The sequence below is a fragment of the Carcharhinus amblyrhynchos genome, chromosome 1 (genome assembly GCF_965287045.1).
Source record: "Carcharhinus amblyrhynchos chromosome 1, sCarAmb.v2.hapA, whole genome shotgun sequence".
In the NCBI taxonomy this organism is placed as follows: Eukaryota; Metazoa; Chordata; class Chondrichthyes; order Carcharhiniformes; family Carcharhinidae; genus Carcharhinus; species Carcharhinus amblyrhynchos.
The window spans coordinates 67,101,578-67,118,626 of NC_137324.1; the positions used below are offsets into that span (position 1 = coordinate 67,101,578).

General features: G+C 40.9%; 1 protein-coding gene across 2 annotated transcripts in view; it reads right to left on the reverse strand.

Moving 5' to 3' along the window:
• Positions 1 to 9,970: 9,970 nt before the first annotated feature.
• Positions 9,971 to 17,049, reverse strand: part of elovl7a (ELOVL fatty acid elongase 7a) — a 52,542-nt gene continuing 45,463 nt past the window's right edge. For both annotated transcript variants that reach the window (XM_080186337.1, XM_080186345.1), the window contains 2 exons: positions 13,629 to 13,765; positions 9,971 to 12,157 (listed from right to left, as the gene is read on the reverse strand). In XM_080186337.1, the coding sequence (XP_080042463.1) occupies positions 11,954 to 12,157; positions 13,629 to 13,765 (341 nt within the window). In that variant the 3' untranslated portion in view covers positions 9,971 to 11,953. The remainder of the gene's footprint in view (positions 12,158 to 13,628; positions 13,766 to 17,049) is intronic.

A 17,049-nucleotide genomic window follows, 5' to 3' on the forward strand; every position in this document is an offset into this window, starting at 1 on the left:
TGACAATGCTTTATCACTCACCCCTACTTGATGGGGTTTCCGATGAGCTCTTCTCTCAGTCCCATACTCTTTGAGGCTAATACTACTAAAAAATAGTTTATAAAAGGATCAATATTCTCTACAGGTTCCAGACCCCAGTGGTTGAACCCTTCTGGGACTATTATAGTATTGCACGATAGGCTATAGTAGGAATTATAGACTTTGATGACTTCTTTGTATTTCTTTATTTCTTCATCAACCCCATCTTCTTCAAATGTCATTAGCACAGATGCTGATTGCTTAAAGAACACTGATTCTGACCTGGTCTCTGAGTGAATCCAGAGGCTGTTCGCTATCAATAGAATCGGTGACACTAGTTTGTGCAGTGCGCAGCGTGATCAAAGACCTCCATGAGGATCAGGGGCTCAGGCGGAATTAAGATTTTCTCTGTAGATCTGTGCACTTGTAGCTGGTTATCATAAAACTCTGGTATCAATTTGGTGCTCCGATTTCTACTGTGGGCGTTTCACTTTCTGCCTTTTTCAGAATCCTCAATAAATGGTTTAGTTTGTTGCCACCATGTCTGATTATCACAACTGAGCTCTGGGAGAAGATAGCTGGAAATCATACGATTGTAAACCAGTGAAAATTCATTGACTACTTCCAGAGAGACAGACTTCAGCAGGGGTCAGTTAGAACCGCCGTCCTCCATGTGCTATACAAACATCACCAAATCCCGAACAGTATGATTTCGTATTTCACCGCAGAAATTTAGTTGCATGAATGAAGTAAACAAGGGGAAAACATTGTGATTGCTTTGGAATGTAATCTAAAAACTATTTCTGGTGAAACCTCTTACAAGCTTATTTCCAAATTGTTTCAGTTTTAGTGTGCACATTTCCCCTAATCACACACAGCAGTATCGTCCCAGGAGTCGGTGCTGGGGCCTCAGCTATTTACCATTTATATAGATGATCTGGAGGAAGGAACCGAGTGCAGGGTGTCGAAATTTGCTGATGACACCAAGATTGGGGGAAAGGCAAATTGTGCGGAGGGTGTGGAGAGTCTGCAGAAGGATCTAGATAGGCTGGGCGAATGGGCCAGGAAATGGCAAATGGAATTTAATGTTGGCAAGTGTGAGGTGGTCCACTTTGGTAGGAAGAATGGTAGGAAGGACTATTACTTACGTGGCAAAAAACTGCAGCAGGCGACGGTGCAGAGGGACCTCGGGGTCCTTGTGCATGAGTCGCAAAAACCCAGCTTGCAGGTGCAGCAGGTGGTCAGGAAGGCGAATGGGATGCTGGCCTTCATAGCGAGGGGGATTGAATATAAAAGTAGGGAGGTCTTGCTGCGGCTGTATAGGGCATTGGTGAGGCTGCAGCTGGAGTACTGTGTGCAGTTTTGGGCGCCGCACCTGCGCAAGGATATTTTGGCCCTGGAGGGAGTGCAGAGGAGGTTTACTAGGCTGATACCGGAGTTGAGGGGATTGAGCTATGAGGAGAGGCTGAATAAACTAGGCTTGTACTCGTTAGAGTTTAGAAGAATGAGGGGAGATCTCATTGAGACGTATAAGATGATGAATGGGATGGATAGGATAGAGGTGGAGAGACTCTTCCCGCTCAAAAAAGACAGTAGGACTAGGGGGCACAGCCTCAAGATAAAGGGGAGGCGGTTTAGAACGGAGTTGAGGAGGAACTTCTTCACTCAAAGGGTGGTGAATCTCTGGAATTCTCTGCCCGTTGAAGTGGTGGAGGCTGCCTCGCTAAATATTTTTAAGAAGCGGGTTGATGGGTTCTTGATAAGAGAGGGGATTAAGGGTTATGGGGAGAGGGCGGGAAAGTGGAACTGAGCCACAACAGATCAGCCATGATCTTATTGAATGGCGGGGCAGGCTCGAAGGGCTAGATGGCCTACTCCTGCTCCTATTTCTTATGTTCTTATGTTCTTATATTACTCACCATAATCAATATCATGAGATCTAAGTACATAATAAAAACAGGAAACGTTGTAAATGTCCAGCATCTGAAAGAGAAATGTTTACATAATATTTAATTCTGATGCAGGATCTATTCCTAGAAGTCAGCTGAGATTTCTACCGACAGGTGTTGAAGATTTATTATTCAAATGAAGCATCACATAAGACAGAAATGTGAATAATCTCGAACAAATCTGCATTTTCCAGTTCCTCTTCACTGGGCAGGATTCATTCAAAAATAGCTGTATTCAGCTGCTTGATCTGAGAAGATCCTGCAGGCCAAACATTTTTTAAAAATAAACCGAGAATGGTTGCTTTTTCCAATTTAAACAAAATGAACTAAAATGGCCTTCCTTATCCATAATTATTCTGGGACTGTTTTGAAGGACATTCAAGTTGACAGCTCGTGCAAGCAAATCACCATTATTGTTTTAACCTATGATGGAACAGACTTATTTTCTGATGTAATTACTACAGAGCTGATGTATTTAAAAAGGAATTGGCTGACTTCCTGATTCCACATGAGTGGATGGATAGGGGAAAAGATGACGAGTTACTGAGGCAGAATCTGGATGATGAAACACATTGGCAGCTTCTAAACAGTTATTTAGCCTTCAAGTGCACATTTGATAAACCTTTTAACTGGTTTTCAAAGTTGGCTAAAGGATGCAGCCCCTTTCCCATAGATAAGTGCTTGCACTTCACAGGCAGCTGGTGAATTCTTTTATGTTGCATGGACATGTAAATAGAATTACTCCTCCTGCTGGTGGAGCACTGAAATGGCAACTGCAACATGAATTTATATAGCACCTTTTAATGTCCCACGGCACACCACAAAGACTTGATCAAAAATATGGGCATGGGGGCAAAGAAAGAGGTACAAGAACGAGGTAAAGTTTGGTCAAAGAGGTAGATTTCAAGGATGGCAAAAATACTTGAGTAGGGAGTTCCAGAGCATGGAACCTGGCTTGCTAAAGGCACAGCCACCAATGGTGGTGAAGTAAGGGGGCATGGGAGGTTCAGAATCATGACAAACTATAGTCAAAAGTAAAATAGATTGGTGGGAGGTTGTATGGTTAGAAGAAAGTACAGGTTTGGAAAGGAGTAAACTCATGGCAGAATTTAAACATGAAGATGAGCATTTTAAATTTGAGGCATTAGGGAACAAGGAGCAGGTCAGCAAGAGTAATGGTGGAATGGGATTTATTGTGAAATGGAATACATATGGCAGAGTTTTGGGTTAGCTGAAGTTTAGTCCTCCATCCATCTGTGTATCTCTTTTGACAATCCATCTGTGTAGAGATTATCCACAGTAGATAATCAGATAATCTCAACAGACTGTTGGATCAAACTCAATATGCGTCACCCATCAGGCACATATGCTGTCATCTACGCAGGTTGAATTGGCTTCTGAATAGTTTTTTCCACGAGCTGTACATGAATACAATTTCTCCAACATGGGTGCTTCTCTCAGCAGGAATCATTACTTAAGAACATGGGGATAGCAGGAATCATTACTTAAGTCTTCTGTACAATTGATTGCATTGAAATTATCACTCATGTTTGGCTCAGTAGATGATGCAGAAGTCAAAAGCACTTTCCAAGTGTGCTACACAAATGCAGTTGCTGTTTAGTATGGCCAATCCCCCTAACTTGCACATCCTTGGAAGGAAACCTGGAATGGGGGGATTAGTCATGGTGAGTGTGTGAAGTCACAGGGATAAGATGGAGAGAAGGCTTGGATAAGAGACACTGTTAGAGTCAGTGCAGACTTGATGGGGTGAATGGCCTCAAGTTCTGCAGACACATGCTACTTTTGAAAGCAATACTCATGGAATTGGGTTTGTTGTGCACTGCAGGCTAAATCCTAGAACTGAAATTCTTCACAAGGAAGACAGAGTTTAAGAACTTTACAAGCAGGAGTTATGACAGATGCTGAGTGAACTGTTAAGATCTGTCTTAGTTTTGTCTCACATTTAATGTGTAATTTACAATCAACCGCAATTTGCCTGTTAGTATTTGAGAGTCTAGGTTTTCTCCAGAAAGGATAAAGAAAGATCAACGCCGTGGTCCTTGGTCTACCACACAAAGCTGTGCCCATAGCACTAATTCCATGTCTCTTTCTCCAGCTGTCTCTGCTGAACTTCCAAACCAAATTACCTCCATCACAAACCCAGCCCAGCTGCTAAAATACTCATTAAGCATGCCTTTAGCCTCATTTTCTTACTCTCTTAGCCAATCTCAAACAATATTCTAAAACAATAATTCCTCAGATTATGTTGCTCATATGCTAGCCCAGAAAAGTCCTACTGAGGCACCACCCTACTAGCCCCTTAGCTCCCAGTACTCCAAATTTGGGGAAGCTGGTAGCGTACTGGTATTGTCACTTGTCTTGCAATCAAGAAATCCATGAAACTCTGGGGACTTGGGTTTGAATCCCACCACAGTAGATGGTGACATTTGACTTCAATGAAAATCTGGAATTAAAAGCTCAATGATGACCATTAAACCATTGTTGAGTGCTGTGAAAACCCATCTTGTTCACTCATATCCATTAGGAGAAGGAAATATGCCATCCTTACCTGGTCTGGCCAATGTGACATCAGCACGTGGTTGATTTGTAGCTGCCCTCTGACATGGCCCAGCAAGCCATTCAATTCAAGGGTGATTAGTATGGGCAATAAATGCTGTCTATGCCAGCAATGCCCACATCCTACAAAATAAAAGTAAAAAAACCCTCACTTCAAATTTTCATCTACGATTAAATTCCTTCATAGCATTGCCTCTCCCAATTCTGTAAGGCACACTTCACCCCACCACCACCCCCGAATTGGTGGCAGTAAAGACATCTACCTAAAATGCCAATAAAATTAAGGAGGTAAATGCCTGGCTTAAAGATTGGTGTGGGAGAAATGAGTTTGAATTCATGGGACATTGGCACCAGTACTGGGGAAGAAGGGATTTGTTCCAATGGGATGGTCTTCATTCGAATCATGCTGGGACCAGGGTCCTAGCAAATCACATAACCACAGGGCTTTAAACAGAATGGGGAGGGGGAGGTTGGTGATATTAGAAAACCCAAACTGAACGAGGAGGTAAGAGTGCAGGTTAGCAATGTGGCAGATGGTTACCAGACAATAAAAGAGAGGAACAGAACAGGTGAATGCACCAAGGAATTATAAAAAAAAGTAGGAAAATTTACCAGAACAAATTTCAAAGCTTTGTATCTAAATGCTCAATGCATTCAGAACAAAATTATGAGTTAATGGTGCAAATAGAAAGAAAAGGTATGATTTGGTGGCAATTACTGAGACCAGGTCTGGGAATTGAATACCCAAGGGTACTCAGCATTTCAGAAAAATAGACTGAAAGGAAAAAGTGGTGGCGTAGCTTTGCTAGTGAAAGAGAGAATCAATGCTGTAATGAGAAATGACATAAGCATGGGAGATCAAGGTGTGGAATCTGTCTGGGTAGAAATAAGAAAGAGCAAAGGGAAGGAGTACTTGGTAGGAGTAATCTATAGGTCCCCAAGCTGTAGTTCTGCCATGGGGCACTATATAAACCAGAAAATAATGGGGGTTGCAAGAAAGGTACAGCAATAATCATGATCAATTTTAATATGCACATAGATTGGAAGAATCAAATCGGCAAGGGTAGGCTGGGGGCAGAGTTCATTGAATGTATTAGAGATCATTTCTTGGAACAGTATGTTGTGGAACCGACTAAAGGATCATGCTACTCTGGATTTGCTTTTGTGTAAAGAGAAGGGATTAATGGATGACCTCATAGTTATGGATCCTCTAGGGAGTAGTGACCATAGTATGATTGAATTCAAAATTCAGTTTGATGGTGAGAAAGTGGAGCCCCACACTAGCATTCTGGAATTAAACAAAGGAAATTACATAGGCACGAGGACAGATTTGGCCTGAGTAAAGTGGGCAGGAAGGCTAAAAGGTAGAACAGCAGATGAGCACTGGCATTTATAGAATCATAGAACCCTACAGTACAGAAAGAGGCCCTTCAGCCCATTGAGTCTGCACCGAACACAATCCCACCCAAACCCTACCCCATATCCCTACATATTACACCCACTAATCCCTCTAACCTACGCGTCCCTGGACACTAAAGGACAATTTCTTAGCATTGCCAATCAACCTAACCCGCACATCTTTGGACTGTGGGAGGAAACCGGAGCACCCGGAGGAAACCCATGCAGACACAAGGAGAATGTGCAAACTCCACACGGACAGTGACCCGAGCTGGAGAATCGAACCCAGGACCCTGGAGCTGTGAAGCAGTAGTGCTAACCACTGTGCTACCGTGCCACCCAGTATGGTACTGGGTGGTACGGTGATTGTATAAGGAGTTGTATAAGTTGTATACTCAAGTCCTCGCAACTAAAATATATCCCAGTGAGGAAGAAAGATGGTAAGGGGTAAAAAAAATCCATGGCTAAACAAAGAGATCAAGGACAACATAAAGACAAAAACTAAGGTATACCATTTTGCAAAGGCCAAGGCAGGCTGGAAGATTTGGAAACTTCCAAACAAAGGGATAATAAAAAAGTAATAAAAAGAGCCAAGATAAATTATGAATGATAACTAGTACAAAATATCAAGAAGGATAGCGAAAGCTTCTATACGTATATAAAGGGAAGAGAGTCACCAAGGTGAATGCTAGTCCCTTGGAAGATTAAACAGGAGAGTTAACAGTGGGGAACACTGAAATGGCAGAGATGCTAACTCAATGCTTTGCCTCAGTTTCCACAATGGAGGACATTAGTTCCATTCTTGTAGGAATGAGCAAATCAGAGATATTAGAAAGGATAGAACTTAGAACAGTCAACATCTATAGGGAAAAGGGATTGAGCCCAGATCCGTCCCCTGGCTCTGATGACTGACATTCCTAGGGTGTTAAAAGTGGCGACGGAGATAGTGCATCCATTGGTTATAATGTTCCAAAATTCCCTGGACACGGGAAAGGTTCCAATAGATTGGAAAAATACTAGTATAATGCCTTATTCAAAAAGCGAGAGAGGCAAAACATGGGGAATTAGTTTAACATCTGTTGTTGGGAAGGAAGCAATATCAGAACATTTGAAAAGTCAAAACATCATCCATCAGAGTGAGAATGATTTTATGAAAGGCAAATCAGGTTTGACTACTTTGCTAGAGTTGTTTGAGGATGTAACAAGCAAGATGGATAATGGGAATCCTGTTGATGTAGGATATCTGGACTTCCGGAAGGATAAGGTACCGCACAAAAGTTAATTCGTAAGGGTAGATTACATAGGATTAGGGGTAATTTATTATCTTGGATAGGTGACTGGCTGAAGGACAGGAGAGGGAAGACAGAGATAAATGGTTTTTTTCCTGGGTGGCACAGAGGTTCGGTTCTTGGGCCCCAGCTACGTACAATCTATATTAATGACTTGGATACAGGGACAGAAGGCTCTATGGCCAATTTGCAGATGACACAAAATCGTTGGATTTTGAACATGGGAAAAAAAAGCACTATTCACAGTGGGGAGAAACTGTACACGTGTTCCATGTGTGGACGAGGATTCAACCGTTTATCTGGTCTGTCAAAACATAAATGCAATCACAACAGGGAGAAATTGTGAAAATGTGAGTATCGTTGGAAGGGATTCAGTTCCCCATCAGAGCTGGAAATTCATCAATGGTGTCATACTGTGGAGAGACCATTCACCTGCTCCGAGTGTGGGAAAGGATTCACTCAGTTGTCCCACCTGGTGAGAAACCAGCGAAATCATACTGGAGAGAGACCATTCACTTGCTCTGTGTGCAAGGCAGGATTCTGTGTGCAAGGCAGGAGGAACTTCTTCACTCAAAGGGTGGTGAATCTCTGGAATTCTCTGCCCGTTGAAGTGGTGGAGGCTGCCTCGCTAAATATTTTTAAGAAGCGGGTTGATGGGTTTTTGATAAGAGAGGGGATTAAGGGTTATGGGGAGAGGGCGGGAAAGTGGAACTGAGCCACGACAGATCAGCCATGATCTTATTGAATGGCGGGGCAGGCTCGAAGGGCCAGATGGCCTACTCCTGCTCCTATTTCTTATGTTCTTATGTTCTTATGTTCACTCAGTCAGCCCACCTCATGTCACACCAGCTAGTTCACACTGGGGAGAGACCATTCACCTGCTCTGAGTATGAGAAGGCATTCATTACATCAACAGGACTGCTGACACACCAGCAGATTCACACTGAGCATAACCTGTTCATCTGCTCCAAATGTGGGAATGCATTAACTCTTCTAACCTGATCTGCCATCAATGAATTCACACTGATGAGAGACCTTTTAACTGTTCAGACTGTGGAAAGTGCTTTAAGAGTTTTGGGAACTTGATGACCCATCAATGGGTTCACACTCGACTCCGTTCAGATGCTTTTACTGTGGTATTGAGTTCAGACAACCATCTACTCTCACTGTACATTAGTGAGCGAGAGGCACGGTAGCACAGTGGTTAGCACTGCCGTTTCACATCTCTAGGGACCTGGGTTCAATTCCCAGCTTGGGTCACTGTCTGTGTGGAGTTTGCATATTCTCGTGTCTGCGTGGGTTTTCTCCAGGTGCTCCAGTTTCCTCCCACAGTCCAAAGATGTGCGGGTTAGGTTGATTGGTCATGCTAAAATTGCCCCTTAGTGTCCTGAGATGTGAAGGTTAGAGGGATTAGTGGATAAATACGTAGGAATATGGGGGTGAGGCTTGGGTGGGATTGTGGTTGGTGCAGGCTTGATGGGCTGAATAGCCTCTTTCTGTAGTGTACGGTTTCTATGATTCTAGACAGAACAGTAAGTTGCAATGAGGAAATAAGAACCTTACAAATGGATTTAGATAGGTTAGGAATGGGCCAAAATGTGGCAGATGGAATTTAATGTGGATAAATGTGAGATCATGCATTTTGGTTGCAAAAACAGGAAGATGACTTATCAAATGAGGAGGAACTTTGGGATGCTCCAGTGCAGAGGGATCTGGGTGTCCTCATTCATGCGTCACAGAAAACTAGCATGCAGGCACAGCAGATAATAAATAAAGTAAATGGAATGTTGGCATTTATAGCTAAAGGAATAGAATATAAATTTAAGGAAGTATTGTTGCAACCGTACAAGGCATTGTGAGATTGCACATGGAGTATTGTGCACAGTTTTAGTTGCCATACTTGAGGAAACATGTAGTGGCATTGGAGGTAGTTCTGAGGAGCTTCACTAGATTGATTCCAGAGATAAGGGATTTGTCGTATGAAGAGAAATTGAACAGATTGGGCCGATACTCTCTGGAATTTAGAAGAATGAGGGGAGATCAAATTGAGGTATTTATAAGAACATAAGAAATAGGAGCAGGAGTAGGCCATCTAGCCCTTCGAGCCTGCCCCGCCATTCAATAAGATCATGGCTGATCTGTCATGGCTCAGTTCCACTTTCCCGCCCTCTCCCCATAACCCTTAATCCCCTCGCTTATCAAAAACCCATCAACCCGCGTCTTAAAAATAGTTAGCCGGGCAGATGATAAAAAGGTATGGACTGACGTGGAGCGGATGCTTCAGCTGGTGGGGCATTCTAGGACAAGAGGTCATAGTCTTAGGATAAGCGGTAGCAAATTTAAAACAGAGTTGAGGAGAGCCTACTTCTCCCAAAGGGTTGTGAATCTGTGGAATTTGCTACCCAAAAGCACAGTAGATGCTGGGACAGTGAGAAAATTTGAGTTAGACAGATTTTTAATTGGTAATGGGTTGAAAGGTTATGTGGAGAAGGCAGGAAAATGAGGGTGAGGAGTATATCAGCAATGATTGAATGGTGGAGCAGATTCAATGGGCCGACTGGCCTATTTAATCTCCTATATCTTACGAACTTCTAAATCTTACCTTTTCAACCAGTACCACTCACATTGCTTGGCATCCATTTTCCTACTTCTTGGGGCTTCAAAAACATTACAAACAATAAAAGAATGGAGTTGATGCTACTGGATGACCACCACTTACACAGTACAAAATACATAATCTAGATTTAATGATAAATGTTTATTATGGATGTTTTAAGACATCATTGCAAGTATTACCACTTACAAAAGAAATCAATTTGGAAACACTTGTTAAAATTGAAATACAGCATGCTTCTACTATTACAACTGAGTACAACATTTCAGAAAGATCAAGGTACAATTTTCCTAACCCATCATGTTTTCTTCAATGTCACATGACATACTTCTTGTAAACTGAAACAAGCATCTGTATCAGGAGTTTTCCACCAATGGTTTCATATATAATTAAGAAACTGTATTTTTCATCAAGTTGTAATAACTTAGTACTTAAGCTTAAAAGGTGTAAAACAAAATTCAACCCTCTTTAGAACATTAAGGCTTTCCAATTCACTCAACGTCACATTACTATACTGCAGTGCTTGACTCATTATTTTCTGACTTGTGATACAACGCCCACTCTTAAAACATGTGGCCTCCAGTTTCTTGTTTGCAATGCCAGAGTTGAATAACGTGTTTATCTCCTTTAAAAGCTCTATCATAGCATGCCACGTAACAGACTCAGAAAAGTTCAGTAAAAACAAAGGTAGTTTAGAAATACTGTAGTCAGTTGGGAATGCAACTTTTTGGGAAATTTCTTCCCTTTTGGCACTTTCTTTTAAAGAAAGGGGGGAAGTCGATACTGGATTTGTATGCTTCCACGGCATCTCTAAAATATTTTACTCAATTCAAAATAAAACAGCTCATTGATAGAACTGCAACATCTCAATTTCCTGTTGTAACCACACTAAGATGGACTAGTACTTGAAACTGTCAGTTTATAGCTCTAGATAGCCGAAGACTGCTGAAATATATTTTGGTTATGACCATTGCATACAGGAAAGGTGCTTTTAATTCTTCAGAGATTCAAAACGGCTCCAAAGCCAAAATAAATTTATGCATTTCAAAAATCAGCGTTAAAAACTTTTCACTGTAGTAAAGAATTTAACGCTTGTTGGTGAGAAATCTGTCCAATATTTTTGTCTGTGAAGTGTGCCCATGATTCTGTTATCTGGAATTCAAAAAGAATTGGTCCAATGATCAAACGTTTATCTGTATAACCATTCATTTGAAGGAGGAAGTGAAGCAAAAAGAAAAAAATACATTGAGTTAATGGGAACTGACCTTGTATAGAAAGCCAATCGGTGAAAAAAAGTTAACCATGGAATTATGCATTTGGAATGAACTACAGTATCTAACAATGAAAGTGCTGAAATATCTAAGCAATCTCTTAACTATTTTCCTTGAAATTTAAGCAAATATTTGTGATTAACATATCTAAAACTTACAGAACCTCAAAAATGAAAATACACATTTTAAAACTGCTGTTGGCATTAAATTTCAATAATGGAAAAGCTTAAAGCTAAACTTCTGCAACTTCCTAATATTCCCAAACACCTTTTACAAAAGAACATTTACAGACATCACCAACAAGTTGGAGGGATTTTGAGTAAAAAGAGAAAGGGGAAAATTTTACAAAAAATAAAGTGTTGCCACTACTTTGAAAACACATCCATATACACAGTTAAAGGAAGAATTACTTTCAATAATGGGGACAGCTGCATAAGGGTAGGCACAATAGAGCTCTGTATTCCAGCAATGAATTAACAGTGCACAAGGCTCATTTGTATCACTTCATACACTAAATTAAGAAAAACTGGAGGAGGCAAGGATGGAAGCATGTGTGTTACAAGCTGGATCAATCACATTACAGCAGGTGAATGTTAACACTGGGCAAAGAATTGAGTTTGAGATGCTAGCAAAAAATTCTGAAGAAGTTTGAATTATTTCACACATTTAGCAGCTACACGGCAGCATGCCTTAATAAATCAACTTGAGAATCACAGAAACAGTTCCATATTATCCAATTTTTAAAAAAATGTACACTATGTACAACATTGTGTAATACATGTTCATTACTGCCCAAGGTACAAATACAAATCAAACGTATTCCAGTTAGCTTTACTTTTACTGCTCCTTCTTCAATTTGTTCACTCCATTCTTTGGCAATCTTTGCCCCTTTGTGTACGCATAGTACCAGAAGTTGAGAAATAAAATCATAAAGCTAACACCATAAAGCCATATTATGTAGAGGAAAACTGGATACTGGTATTGGCAATTTTTCATGAAGAAGAACTGCCCTATATGGACAGTAATCACCACAAACTGGATCTGAAAGTTGAGGAAAAAAGAAGCGTGTTAATTGATTAGTAACCAGATCTCTCTAGCATATTTTTCGTCAAATATTGTGGCTGCTGGAATTACTCAGGTCAAGTAGCATCTGTGGAGGTAGAAGCTGAACTAATACTTAGGTTGATGACCTTTTGTCAGACCAGGTTTTAGTCAACTTGCCTTAACAGTAGATCCTCCTCAGTAAATAAAGCAATATCATTTCATTGGTGTAATGCCATGGTAACACTGAAGTGGTACACAGGTTTGTAGATGAACCATCTTAAACAGAATTAAAGTATAGCTGAAATAATTTCCATTGAGAAAATTGAGATATGGTTTGGAGAAGGGATCGAAACTTGCACTCAATGTATTTTAGTGCATGTTAAGGCGGTCCATCACAAACAGGCAAGAGAGTCATTCACTTCTATATCTTCAGTGAAAATCTTCAACCTGCAACAGATCAATTTTGGAGGGATTCTCCTTAAATGTCTGACATCTGGGAAAAGGAGATAGATAGAGTTCATATTGCTGAAAGTGTATAGGTATGGTATAGTAGGATCCTACAAAGTGATTCTCTCCCAAATGCCAACATTGTCAGGCCTAATACCAGAGTGGCCTACTGAAAAATTGGGGTGCAGGGTGGCAAGTCATGGAGGAAGAAATTCACATCTTGTAATCACTGCTGAGGCACAATTGTCCTTCGCAACTGAAAATTAGATTGCTTTAGGAGATCAGAGTGACACTGCTGCAACATCAGTTAACACAATTGTTTGTGCGTAGTATTTGAAAGAGAGTAAAAAGAATTTAATTAATTAATTCCTTGTTTGTAATATGCTCCAACCTGTTGGTGCATTAGCACAAGCTAACCAAATGATACAAGTGGAGGATGGAGTTTTTTTTTTAAAAGCCAGTGCAAGCATATCAATACTATCTCTTGTTAATTCTTTTTGTTACAAACATTGAATTTTACTGAATGAATTAAGTTTTCTCTGCACATCAATTCACAGAATTCAAATAAAACTTCAATTAGCAGCAGACTCTATTCAAGTCCCAAGAAAAGCACTGGAGTGATTTTGTTCTCTCCAGGACAACATTTCCACAAATCCTCTCAGTATGAACATTGAAATAAAAAGCACTAGCTTTGCGTAATAAACTCAAGTATAATAAAGATCGCAAAAAGGGAAACCTGCCCAACCACTTGGCTACCACAGACCAATTGTACTGAGTACAGGAGAGTTCAAATCCCACCACAGCGGGCTACCAAACTGCACTTTTAAATACCTGATAGTTCGCGGGCTAACACCAGGCACTCACTGGAGTGATGTAAAGACCCAGCTGGATTACTAATGCCCTGGGATGGAACCTGCCACTCCTTCTGGGACTTGGCTAATTTACAAGTTATCGGAAATGTCCCTGGGCCAATTAATCAGCTGCATGTCATCCACAACCCAAGAACAAAGAGAAAACTTACCAATTGAATAGTGGTCAAGTATTTTTTCCACCATAAATACTTCTGGTAAGTTTGTCCCAGTGCAGATAAACCATAGTACGAATACATGATTATATGGACAATACAGTTTACAAGAGCATGAAATGTTCCCAGACCGCCTATGTGGAGAGAAATTAAAAAACTGTTAAATCAAAGAAGCTGGATCAGCTCTCCAAAGATTCTGCTGGTGGATTTTTCAATTGCTACTCTGGAAGTACACAACAAAAAGAATGATTATATTAAATAGAGCAGTGAAATAGTGAAAAATTCTTTGAAAAATAATTTTTAAAAAATCACAGAACAATCTGTTAACGCCCAACCTTCAATTAAATAAAGTTTATCAAGTGATTTAATGCACTAATGCCCAAGTTACTCATTAAAACAAAATCAATGTTGAACATACTTATCCCTAGTTCTCAGGGCAAAAACTGACATGTATAATTTGGTTCGCTTCACTCCCCCAAGCCATATATCCAACCTACATTAACATTACTGAATAATCACAGGACTGTACTTGCTCAGTTAAATTAATTATTCTGTAAATTGAGTGTGTGTCTTTATATGCCCTGTTTGTGAACAGAACTTACCTGATGGAGCAGCGCTGCGAAAGCTATTGGCTTTTGCCGCCAAATAAACCTGTTGGACTTTAACCTGGAGTTGTGAGGCTTCTCACTGTGCTCAGTTAACTAACACACAAAGCATGATTGCACCACCTAATGGTCGTAAGTAATTACTGCAGATCAACTGACATTTTCTTCACTGCATTTTCACTTTGCCATTAATGATGGCAAATCTTTCAATTGGCTACAATTGTTCAACTGTTTCCAGTTTGAACCAAAGTAAAATATCTAACAATTAGAATTTGAAGGAACGAAACTTTACATTTGCACAAGTTAATTTTCAATGCCACGGAGGCTGTTTATCAGGAGTTTCACAGTCATCTCCATAGAATCCCTACAGTGCAGAAGGAGGCCATTCAGCCCATTGAGTCTGCACCAATCACAATCCCACCCAACCTGTTGCCCTATATAGTTACCCTGCGAATTCCTCTGACACTAAGAGGCAATTTAGCACGGCCAGTCAACCCAATCTGCTCATCTTTGGATGTGGGAGGAAATTAGAGTATCCCCTCACAGACACGAGGAGAATGTGCAAACTCCACACAGACAGTGACCCAAGCTGGGAATTGAACCCAGGTCTCTGGCACTGTGAGACAGCAGTGCTAACCACTGTGCCACTCTCAAAATGAAAAATAGACTTGTATTGGAATGGATAAGTTTTAATTTTTCTGGCACATCTGGTGACCATCACCCAAGTAAAGCAACTTCTCAGGGCCCGTGTATTTCAATTAGCTTTTCAGGTTTTCTAGAAAGATATTAGTTAAGCAAATGTTTTGGAGGAGCAGAACATCTCTGGCTGCGCTTGCTGATCTCAGTGTTTAGCTGCACGTTGCTGGAAGTTGCTATCTGATTTATGCAACAGGGAGCACCTTTTTCTTATTTCTTCCCCACAGGATGTGAGTATTATTGACTAGCATCGATTTTGTGAACCGCTGCAGTCATTTTAGTGCATCTACAGCCACAGTGCTATTGGGCAGGGAATTCCAGGATCCTGAACCGGTGACAGTGAAGGAACAGTGATACAGTTCAGCAAGATGCTACATGTTCATACTACAGTTGCAATGGAGAATTTGGTTTACAGCAGTGGGTGGGGCAGAGTGGTCTTAGGATATCACCATGGGAGAACGGGGAAATTATTAGAATGGACTACAGCACTTGGTGGGGGACATAGTAGGACATTACAGCATTGCAGAGGGTGCAGCCGTTCTGAAGAGGGGCACTGTACTGTTGTTAGGATTGGAATGGACTAAATATGATTGCCTAGTTTGCAAGTGTTGGCAGGATTGAAATACTGGGGCAGGGCGACTGAAGGTAAAAACAAAAAATGCTGGAAATATTCAGGAGGTCAGGCAGCACCTGTGAAACAGAATTAATGTTGCAGGTGGTGAAACTCCTACCAGAGCTAGGAAATGTTAGAAGTGTGATAGGTTTTAAGCAAGTGAAAGGATGAAGAGACAGGGTGAAGACAGGAGACAGTAACTGACAAGATTAAAAGGCCAAAGGGGTCAGTAAGTGAAAAGTTAAACAAAGGAGTTGTCAAGGAGTATAAATGAAAGAATGATCAGTGGCCAAGTCAAAACGAGAGAAAAAAACTCAAAACGAGGAGAAAAAAGAAACAATGGGTACAAAAGTTACAACCTGAAATTGTTAAACTCAATATTGTGTCCAAAGTGCCTAACCAAACGTGAGGTTCTGTTCTTCATGCTGGCAGTGAATGTCACTGGAACAGGGGACAGGAAGATCAGCAGAAGAAAATTACAATAAAAGTGACTGGAAGCTTGGGGTTACGCTTGTGAAAGGAATGGAGGTGCACTGCAATGCGATCAGCCAACCTGCCTTTGGTGTCCCCAAAGTGAGATCGGAGTGTCGATTGGTGGTGGTGAGGGACTGACTCCCTGAAGGTATCACAGAATTGTTATGGTACAGGAGGCAGCCATTTGGCCCATTGCATCTATACCAGCTCTCCAAATGAGCATTGTGACTGTGTGTCATTCTCCTGCCTTTTCCCAGTACCCTGCATATTGTTTCCAATCAAGTAATCCTCTTAATGTCCTCTTGAATACCTTTATTGAAGCTGCCTCCATCACACTTCCAGGGACTGCATTCCTGACCTCAAACACTCACTGTGTGAAGTAATTTTGTTCCATATTACATTTGCTAATTTTGCAAATCACTTTAAATCTGTGCCCTCTCATTTTTTGATCCTTTTACGAGCACAAACAGTTTCGCCCCATCTACTCTGGCCAGCCCCTCATGATTTTTAGCATCTCCATCAAATCTCTTCTTCTCTTCTCTGAGAACAGTCACAATCTATCTTCATAACTGAAGTTTTTCATCCCTGGAATCATCTTGTGACCCTCTTCTGCACAGTCTCCAAAGCATTCACCTCCTTCCTATAGTGTGACACCCAGAACAGTACACAATACTGGAGCTGAGGTCTAACTAGTGTCTAGTATAAGTTCAGCATAACCTCCTTGCTCTTGTATTCTATGCCCCTATCAATAAAGCCCAAAATACTATATGTTCTATTAACCACACTCTCCATCTGTGCCACCTTCAATGAACTATGCACATATATCCCCAGGTCCTTCTGCTACTACACACCTTTGAAGAATTTTACCTCTTATTTTATATTATCTCTGTGTTCTTTCTACAAAATTGCATCACCTCACATTGATCTTCATTAGCCACCTATCTGCCCACTCCACCAGCTTGCCCATTTCCTTTTGAAGTTCTACACTGTTCATTTCAGTTTATAATATTTCAAAGTTTTATGTCAATCT